Raw genomic sequence first — 10370 nt, forward strand, 5'->3', positions numbered from 1 at the left:
CCCCGCCCGGCTCCTCACTCCGGGGACTGACCGCCTCGCCCCGCCCCCCATTGCCCTTTTGGGGGCCCACAAACATGTTTGGGGCCAGGCTCTGCCGCTGACCTTTCATCCCCCGGCAGTACCGCTACCGTGCCCACCGGGGGTGGGGCACGTTCCTGCCCGCGAGGATCCGACTTCCCCGGGGCGAGGCTCCACCACCCACAACGGCAGCATCGCGGCCGCTCTCGCACCTCCTCCCCACACGCGTACAGCCAAGGGGGCGGGGCTGCGCATGTGCACTGGGTAACAGCGCTCTTCCCTCTCGCTCCCTTCCCCCGGCGGGCGGAGCGGGCGCGCTGACGCATTACGCGCGGGGTGTGGGTGGGGCGGGTCGCGCGCATGCGCGGGGGGCGGGCCGTGGCGGCGGTGCTGCGGAGCCGTGGTTGCCGGGGCTCCGGACGCCATGTCGGGCCGCTCCGTGCGAGCTGAAACCCGCAGCCGCGCCAAAGATGACATCAAAAAAGTGATGGCGGCCATCGAGCGGGTCCGCAAATGGTGAGAGGCGGGGTCTGGGGGCGGGGCCTCGAAGCTTGTAGCCAATCACCGTGCCTCGTCGGCTTCGGTGGTGGGACTCCGATGGAGACTAGCCAATCAAAGCGCCTCCAGAGCCAGCGGCGGGGCCAGCTGGGGGAACATCCAATTACCTCTCCTTACGGTTTGAGAGGGGCGGGGACACGAATATTCCCGATTGGCAGGGGCTACGCCCAATCACAACTCCATCCAGGCGTGCTCCTCTGAGGGGCTGTAGATGGACATGTTCCGCGGTCAATCAGGCTCCGCGGGCTGAGGAGGCGGGCTCTTCTGTTACCAGGGCCCCCGGGTTGCCCGCCCACACGGACCCAACCTGTCCCGCGTACCGCGGGGTTATTGGCCGGGTGGGAGCGGCCCAGGGTCGCAGGCCGGGCTGGGCCCCGCCGCTGAGTGCGTAGCTGGCAAGCCCCGCCCCTCGCCCTGCCTCAGTTTCCTGCTGCTCTACCCCCCCCCCCCCGCCGTTCACAAGACTGAGTCAGTCCCAGGTTCGACTCCTGCCCCCAGCTGACGCCTGTCGCGTGACCTTGGATCCTAGATCGGCTGAAGAACGAATCCCCCCTGCTTCGACACAGCGCCGGGCGGTGGTGCGGGCTGCAGCTATTGCCAGGAACGGCGGTCCCGGAACAGAGCCGTGCAGAGCAGGAACAGTCCCTCCCCGGCAGGCTGGGAGCGGGGTAGCAGAGATCCCCCCTCTCCTGTCCTTACCGGGGGGAGAATAGCCGGGGTCATTACACAAGGGAGAGCTCCTGAGTAGGGACTAGAGCTGGGCAAATATCTGGTTTTTCAGTTCACTGGCAATTCCAAATGTTGGAAAGGAAACATTTTGTTCCAGTTTTGGGGTATTTTAAACTGTTTACAAAAAAAAAAATAGGTGGAAAGTATGTCACAGAATCTAGGTAGTCACCTCCCTTACAGTGATTAGGGCACTCAACTGGGATGCAGGGGACGTGAGTTTAAGTCTTTGCTTCAAAATAGGTGTTTTTCCCTTAGTGTCCCATATCCCTAACCACCAGGCTATCGGATGTTCTGAAGTGGGTGTCTGTCAGTCTCTTGTCGAAGCTGTTCCACTGTGGCTAAACAGTAATTGGAGCAGAGGCTGGAAGGTGGGAGTGCCACCAGGTTAGAGCGTTACCCTCCGCTATCCTTGCTCTGGCACAATGACTTTTAGAGTATTTTATAAAAAGTGAAACTGCTTCTGCAGGAGAGCCTTCCACCCCCTTCCCCAGTACCTAATGGCCCGAAGACAGTTCCCTTAGATGGTGGAGGCCCTAGTTCAAGTCCTTTTGCTTTGGAGCCTATGGTAAGGATTCAAACATAGGTCTCCCATATCTCAGGTAGCCCTGGGCTATTGGATGTCGTAAGAGGGGACATCACCTCCTTCGTTTTCGGAATGGTACCCAAGGCCCCTGTTTATCCCACCATCCCAAACTGCTTCCCACCCTCTGCAAAGTGCTGAAAGTCCCATCCACACCTGCCAAAACCTCCAGCGTCCTCCACCTTGACAACTTTAGGAAGCAGTTATTCACTGTCAACACACAAATTTGCCGCATACTGAAAATAGAGGAATACTCTGAATTTAATATCCAAATGAATAGCACAGGTTACTGCATTATTATTTCAGTAGCACCCACAATGTGTTAAATGCTGTTCTAATACAAAAGACCACCTCCTGCCCCAAAGAGCTTACGGTACTGATTGATGAACTCACAATTTTGTCAGAGAGAGAAGTCATGGGTAACTTTCAGACAGACGGAGGCGGCTGCCCCTGGTCAAAGTTCCCCTGAGCCAAGAGCTCAGCAGGCTGACAGTTAAGGCACATCAGTTTCATAGCCAATGGTTTAATGTGGCCAGCCTAACATTCAGGTGCCTTTAACTGCCCTGACCCACTGGCTCAGGCACACATTTTGCAGTTGGGTGAACTGGAGGTAGCCTTTCAGTGTGAGATCAAGCAAAATTAAACCTGTGGCTGCCGTAAAAGCCCATGGAAGTGGAACACCAGGGTGGCCAAGTTTTCATGGTTTTCTTTACAGTCCCAAGGGCCCACAGACCACTGTAAATCAACTCCTGCTCTGAGTGGATCCTCTGCAGAATGTCTAACTCTCCCATCCCCAGTCAACCACTACATTCCTACCCTTGTTTCAGCAAGGAGGGATTGATTCCGTCACTGCAAACCAGTTCTGCAGGCAGAGTGCAGATTTCGACACCACTGCACCTTGGCCCTGGTGATGGGAAGGTGAGAAGCACCAGTATAAAAACTAGGAAAGAGAGAGAGCCATGCTGAGCATCTGAGTGAGCAAAGACCCCCTCTCTTTTCCAGCCAAATCAGTGGGCTAGGAAAGCCCTGCTCTGGAAATAATTCGAAAAGGACCACTCTGGGGGGTCAAGGAGATAGTGGTCCCACAACCCCTGATTCCAGAGGAGTGTTTGTATTCCTAGCCCTCAGTGGTCCCCTAGCACCTTTTCTGCTGCTGTTGCTTTTCTGGAGAGTTTTGTGGTGAGATTGTGTCCATTTCACTCTGTTTCTCATCCTGCCTAGGTAAGTATATGCAGAAGTAGCAGCACAGGCATGATCCTGATCTGAATTTAATGGCTGGGTCCTGAGTAACTGCCAGGGCTTCCTCGGTTGTGTGGTTGGGAGAGGTGGTTGGCTCTGTTGGTCGTAACCTGTCTCCTGCTTGGTGGTAGGGAGAAGAAGTGGGTGACGGTCGGAGACACATCCCTTCGGATATTCAAGTGGGTGCCTGTAGCAGACAGTAAGGAGGTAAGTGCTAGGTCTGCTGTAAGGAACGCTCTTGAGGATTGTATGCGCTGGCTGGAGAGGAGGAGGCCATGCCTCACTGATGAGGGGAATGGACTCTAGTTCTGCCCTTCAGAATGTCAGCTCAGCTCCCACCAGGAAGGTCTGGTCTTGGGGATCTCCTCTGCATGGCTCAAACAAACCTGTGGGGCTCCCAGAAAAACAAACAAAGGGTGTGGTTTCCCCTGGCTGCCCCTCGCTAGTCAGAGAACAGTGAACAAATTGTTGCTTTTCTAAGGGGGTCTCTAGGACAGGAGTTTTGGGGCAGATGGGTCTTTGGCCAGTGTGCTCATTGGGAAATCCCCAGAGAGGATCTGGAAGGCAAAACCTTCCTTTTGCAATGGACTTCAGGCTCGGGGGTAGGCCCAGCAATCCACACAGCATCTATGATGTGACGTAGCCCCACCATTCGCTGCACTTGTGGCCTGGGCAGGCACAGTGTCCATAGGCGAATGCCCCTCTGGCTCTGTGCTGTTCCTGCTGCCTGGGGAGGGCAGTGCTCCACAAGGGCCTGCTGCCTCTCTCCCTTCTGCTTGCTGAGTGTGACTCTGTTAATCTCATGTTCTCTCTCTCCAAGAAAGAGAAGTCCAAAACAAGTAGCAGCACTGCCCGAGAACCCAATGGCTTCCCAGTGGACTCATCTGCCAACTCCTCCCTCCTCCTGGAGTTCCAGGGTGAGTCTGCCTACCCCCAGAATGCAGGCTGGCAGGAGGAGGGCACTGCTGCCATTCACACCAAGAGGATTTTGTAAATATTGAGGTGTCATTAGTATTTATGTCTTGCATATTCCCCCAGGAGCAATGCAGATTTCCACAAGGGATATTGTTCTGATGCGTAAAACGGACATATTGTGTCAGACCAATGGTTCATCTAGCCTAGTATCCTGTCTTCTGACAGTGTCCAATGCCTGGTGCCCCAGAGGAAATGAACAGAACAAGTAATTATTGAGTGATCCATCCTGTCATCCACTCCCAGCTTCTGGCAGTTGAAAGCTAGAAACACAGAGCATGGGCTTGAATACCTGCCTATCCTGCTCCGACTCCCTTCTCTCCAGTGTGTGCTGTGGGGAGAGGCTGTTAGCGGCCTGCAGCCAGCACACCTGTCCTACACCACTCCCTGCAGCAACTGGCACAGGGATCTCCTCCACTCTTATGAAGAAGCTCTTCTGGGTATGTCCCTCTTTAGGACAGTGGCTCACAAACATTTTACCGAGACGACCCGCCAGCTGCATTTTGTCTTTTTTAGCCATCCGCCCAGAGTCCAAATTCATGGGTGGATGTGTGTGCGCAAAATCATAGGTCAGCCTCCTCCTCCTCCACTGCTTTCTCTGTCCTCGCCCTGCCAAGGGGGCACTGACCCCCCACAGCTGCAGATGTGGCCAGGCCAAACATGAGCAAGTGGTGCTGTGACCCCATGAGCCAGGTTGCAATACCCAGAGCATGGAGCTGTGCCCAGCCCCATAGGACACGAGCCATCACTGCAGGGTGAATGTGGGGCAGGCTTGCTCTCAACCCCTTCCCCTTCAGGGCCTCTCCTTGGAAAGGCTGCTGTAGGAATCCTAGAAGCAGGGAGGTAGTCCTGGGGCTTCCAGGTAGCCTTTGTTTGTGTCTCACAGCAGGTGTTGCAGGCAGGAAGGGGGACTGTGCCCAGTATTTTACCCCCAAGTCTGTGGTGGATCCAGGATGGATTTTAATATTAAGGCCAGTCTTGTTCCTTGGCCCATTCCATTCAGCCATAAGGGCTTTAGGAGCAATGGAGGTCTCAGCCCCAGGGATTAGGAGCACTCTGTGATGAAAGGATTCCAGGAGGAGATGTGCTTTGGCACTTCCCTACCCCTCCAGTTCTGTCAAAGGCAATTCCAAGGTCTCCGGAGCTCATAAGCTGCTGAGAACTCTGGCCTCTCTGCGTCTCTGTAGGCAGAGTGGAAAGGCCTCAACATCTCATAGCCATGCACACTGTGGGGTTGGCTGCCTGCGAGGGGAGGTGTACAGGAGACTTGGCCAGCCTGAGGCCACCTGGACTGTATTCCCTGATGTGCTCTGTGACTATACCTGGTAGAGCACGGGTCCTGGATGGGGATGGGAGTCTAGGGGTCCAGCCAGTCACTTCACGGTGATGTCAGACAGTGGAACAGGAACCAGTACAGCCTGGGAACTGCTGCTGAACAGCTTTGTGTCCCATTGCCACGTCAGGTGCTCTTTGCTCAGCAAACACCCCAGGACCCCTCCTCTTCCTGCTCTCTCTTCCCATGCTTGGGCCTTTTCTTCTCTCGGAGGAGTGGTATCCTGGGGATTGACCATATAACTAACCCTGGAAATCCAGGGCAGCCTAGCATACACGGCTTGAGAGCCCCATAGGGAGAAGTGGGTGCAGAGCTCTTCTGCTGGCATGGGAATCCTCCCTGCTCCCTTGGGCTGTTCTCTGTGGGTGCTAACTTTCAGTGCTGCCCTCCCCCACCCCCCCCGCTGGGCTTCTTGTGTTGCTGCAGCTGTGAGCCAGGCATCCCCCCTAACATGCTGATGGTTTTTCAGATGAGACCAGTAACCAGAGCTCCTTATCGGACGTTTACCAGCTCAAGGTCGACAGCAGCCCAAACTCGAGCCTCAGCCCCCAACAGAGCGAGTCAATGAGTCCTGCACATACGTCCGACTTCCGCACGGACGATTCGCAGCCACCTACACTGGGGCAGGAGATCCTGGAAGGTATGATGCGGCCAGCTGCACTGGGAGAGGAGATGCTGGCGGGGGCGGGCCCTGAGGAAGGTGCAGTTCAGCCAGCCATTCTGGGCCTGGTGAGCCCTGGGAGAAGCACAGTGCAGCTGCGCATGATGGGCTGGGTGAGTTTCTGCTCCTTGCCCCGGGAGGGCATTTGCTGCCATGTTCCTGTGCAGGAAGCATGGCTGGGCATGTTTGGAGCAGCACTGCTATGTTAATGCTGCTGCATGTCCAACACGGTGCTGGCTTTTCCTAGGCCTCTCTGTGGTGCAAGGGCAGCAGAGACCTGAATGCCCTGTAGGCATGGTGCTCCCCACTGAGTCCTGGGAGTGTTGTGCCTGCAGGCAAAGGGGCAGTAGCTGGCTGGCTCACTTGGTGAGGCCAGGCAGAGCTCTTGCTGCTAACATCAGGCTCACGGGGCCAACACATCCGTAATCCTCTCCCTTCCCTTCCAGAGCCCTGCTTGCCTCCCTCGGAAGTTGCAGATGAGCCTCCCACTCTCACGAAGGAGGAGCCTGTCCCTCTTGAGACTCAGGTAAGGGGAAGGGGAACCAGAGCCTTCCCTACATATGTACAGGCGCAAACTACACCCTTCATCCCTCTGGTGCATTGACTCTGAAACCTAACAATGGCACATGATGTGTCAGCATTATGAACTGTTTCACTGCTGCTCGTTTGAGCAGAAGCATCCAGCTAATATACTTTCCCCACAGTCTTGGGCTGCCCTCTGCCCAGCTTCTCCAACTGTTTCTGTGCTGCAGTTTTGAGCTGTGAGTGCCAAAATCGATAGTGCCTGGAAAACTGAAAATGTGGGGACAGCCTGAAAGAATCACAATAAATATCCCGGGTCATTGCCCTGAGCCTGCTGTTCTTATCAGGTGTAGTTCATTAAAATGCTTCCCTGTGTCAGGTCATTGGAGCTGCCCCAACCAGAGGCCTGGCCTCAGAAGTGCGAGCATTTGCCGTGGAGTGTCCTGGGCCTTGAATCCAGGCATGGCACTGCTGGGAGCAAGCCCGTGCTGTTGGTGCCACTTGTGGCCCAGGCAGGATGCTATGGGCCGCTGAACCTCATGGTCAGAAAGTAGCCTCTGCCCTTCTCTTCAGTGCTGTTGGCTCCCTGTGAGCAGAGACCCCAGGGCCATGGCAGAGTTGTGCGCAGAGCTGGGAGCTGCATCCCGCATCGCCCATGACCTCTGCTTTCCTGCTATTCCAGGAAACTGAAGAGGAGGATTCTGGGGCGCCGCCTCTGAAGAGATTTTGTGCTGATCAGAACTCTGTGTGCCACACAGCCTCGGAGAGCTAGGGATGGGCCCCTCCCGCCAGCTCCTCCCCACCCACCCCACCCCGCTGCAGAGCCCTCTCCTGGGACCGGCCCCTCCTGTCAGTCCTGCCTGCAGAGCCGGCCTGCCCTTCCCAGAGATAGGCCCCTCCTGCCAGCCCCCTGCAGAGCCAGTCTGCCTTCCTCAGGGATGGGCCCCTCCCGCCAGCCCCCCGCAGAGCCAGTCTGCCTTCCCCAGGGATGGGCCCCTCCCGCCAGCCCCCCGCAGAGCCAGTCTGCCCTCCCCAGGGATGGGCCCCTCCCGCCAGCCCCCCACAGAGCCAGTCTGCCCTCCCCAGGGACGGGCCCCTCCCACCAGCCCCCCGCAGAGCTGGTCTGGCCTCCCCAGGGATGGGCCCCTCCCGCCAGGCCCCAGCAGAGCCGGTCTGCCCTCCCCAGGGATGGGTGCCTCCTTCCAGCCCCCCGCATGGCTGGCCTGCCCTCCCCAGGAATGGGCCCCTACCACCAGCCCCCCGTCCTGCCACAGTGCCCGCCAACCCTATCCAGGGATGGGTCCCTCCTGGCAGCCCCCCACAGAGCCAGCCTGCCGTCCCCAGGGACAGCCCTCCCCGCCCTCCTCACCCCTCTGAGCCTGCCTGCCCTTCCCGGGGACAGGCCCCTTCCACCAGCCCTGTGCAGAGCCTGTCTGCCCTCCCCAGGGATGGGCCCCTCCCACTAGCTTTCCGCAGAGCCGGCCTGCCCTCCCCAAGAATGGGCCTCTCCCGGCAGCCCCCCGCAGAACCAGCCTGCCCTCCCCAGGGGCAGCCCTTCCTTCACCCCCAGAGCCAGCCTGCCCTCCCCAGGGACGGGCCCATCCCAGCAGCCCCCCACAGAGCCAGCCTGATCTCCCCAGGGACGGGCACCTCTCTCCAGCCCCCCACAGAGCCCACCTGCCCTCTCCAGGGATGGGCCTCTCCCACCAGCTCCCCGCAGAGCCAGCCTGCCCTCCCCAGGGATGGGCCCCTCCCGCCAGCCCCCTGCAGAGCCGGTGTGCCCTCCCCAGGGATGGGTGCCTCCTTCCAGCCCCCCCCCCCCTGCAGAGCCAGTTTGCCCTCCCCAGGGTCGGGCCCCTCCCGCCAGCCCCCCGCAGAGCCAGCCTGCCCTCCCCAGGGACGAGCCCCTCCCGGCAGCCCCCCACAGAGACAGTCTGCCCTCCCCATGGATGGGCTCCTCCCTCCAGCTCCCCACAGAGCCGGTCTGCCCTCCCCAGGGATGTGTGCCTCCTTCCAGCCCCCCCGCAGAGCTGTCTGCCCTCCCCAGGGACGGGCCCCTCCCGCCAGCCCCCCGCAGAGCCAGCCTGCCCTCCTGAGGGATGGGATCCTCCTGCCAGCCCCCCACAGAGGAACTAGTCTGTCCTTCCCTCAGAGACAGGCCAGGGCACCTCGCACCATCAGTACGTGCAGACTTTTTCCCACTGATCTGTGCTGGTGCAGCAGGGGCAGAGCTGGTCATGCAGCCTGCTCATGTGAGAGGCTGAGTCCCCTGGGTCTCCTGCTCTGCCCGGGCCCCACCCACCAGCCCCTCTCCCCAGGGGTGGGCCCCTCCCACCAGCCCCCCTGCTGCAGTGCCCGCCTCCCCTCCCCAGGGATGGGCCCCTCCCACCAGCCCCCCTGCTGCAGTGCCCGCCTCCCCTCCCCAGGGATGGGCCCCTCCCACCAGCTCCCCGCAGAGCCCACCTGCCCTCCCCAGGGACGGGCTGGGCGAGAACTGCAGCCCGGCAGATTTTGTTCCCCTGCAGGACAATGGCGTCTAGGGCCCCATGCCCCCAGTTGCCGGGAATGGAAGAGCCGTTCCCACTCCACTAAGTAGTTTCTCTTCCCCCTTGTAACCATGTCCTGGAGCTTCCCCCAGTAAACGAGCCTCACTGATGGGCCGGGAGGGGTTAGGTGAGCATTCAGGGCATGGGACCTCCCAGAGCTGGAGCTCTGACATAGGCCTTCGCCCTGCGGGGCAGGAATCCCGAGCTGGGACACTGTGCAATAGCTGTTGGTTTAAGCCATTTGTGCTGGAGGAGACAGGAGCCCCTGCAGATGAGTGTGTCAGGGCACACTCCGCCAGGCATGTGCTATGGGGCCTCTGGACGTCTTGCCACTCCACCCCAGCCCCTGCAGGGTGGCAGCATTCAAGGGTGCAGGCTGTAGACACAGAGCCCTTAGTATTGGATCCAGGGAGGTTGCCACCAGGTCCCTGGCTGGCTCTGCACCCGACATGGACCCGTGGTTCCTAACGTGAGCGCCCATGGGAGAGGCTGAGGCAGCATAGAGTTTCTTCAGCTTGAGGGGGGGGAGGTCCTGCTGTGAGGCCCACTCCAAGTCTACCTCAGGGACAGGGAAGGACACAGCAGGGGCTAGGGTCTCTCGCAGAAAACCCAGGGGCCTTAGTTCTCACTCTCCCAGCACTGTCAGGGTGGTGTCATTTCCCAGTGCACCCTTACACTGCCTGCCCTTGGTGCCGGATCTGCACACCCTGGCACATTGCTCACCCGGCTCCCAGTCAGAGCTGCTCCCCAGGCTTGTTTACCATCGAGCTCCTGTCCCACCTCTCCAACGCCATGGACCTGTTTCCTCTTCGTTGCGATCTGCATGTCAAATAGAGTCTGTGATTGAGCCTCTGTTGAAACCGAAGGCGCCGGCTGTGCGTGGAAGTGGAGAGATATTTTAGCACTGAATAGAATATTTTTAAAATTAAACTATTTGAAATACAGTGTGTGAATTTCTCTGCAGCAACCTGGAGAGGGCCAGATCCCCACCATTCTCTCCATGGACCTCTGTGAGGGCAGAAGTAACAGGACACAGGGACAGCATCTTGCCTGGGAAGGGGTGTCAGGGGCTGCTGTGTTCACGTCTTCGAGTGGATGCAGCTGCGTATTCCACTTAGTGTGTGTGCCCTGTGTGCCGGAGCAGAAGGATTTTCCCAGCAGTGCCCCTAGAGGGGCAGGGCTCACGCTGTGTGGCCATAGCCCCTTCTCTGG

At 58.8% G+C, this 10370-nt stretch overlaps 1 protein-coding gene across 1 annotated transcript; it reads left to right on the forward strand.

Annotated features, from left to right (window-relative positions):
* Nucleotides 1-360: 360 nt before the first annotated feature.
* BCL7B (BAF chromatin remodeling complex subunit BCL7B) lies at nt 361-10102 on the forward strand. Its single transcript, XM_050929234.1, has 6 exons — nt 361-534; nt 3256-3331; nt 3945-4041; nt 5899-6069; nt 6537-6616; nt 7295-10102. The coding sequence occupies exons 1-6, from the start codon at nt 443-445 to the stop codon at nt 7382-7384; spliced, it is 606 nt and encodes a 201-aa protein (XP_050785191.1). The 5' UTR covers nt 361-442; the 3' UTR covers nt 7385-10102.
* The last annotated feature ends 268 nt before the right edge of the window (nt 10103-10370 follow it).

This window comes from Gopherus flavomarginatus, chromosome 19 (assembly GCF_025201925.1).
Source record: "Gopherus flavomarginatus isolate rGopFla2 chromosome 19, rGopFla2.mat.asm, whole genome shotgun sequence".
Lineage (NCBI taxonomy): Eukaryota > Metazoa > Chordata > Testudines > Testudinidae > Gopherus > Gopherus flavomarginatus.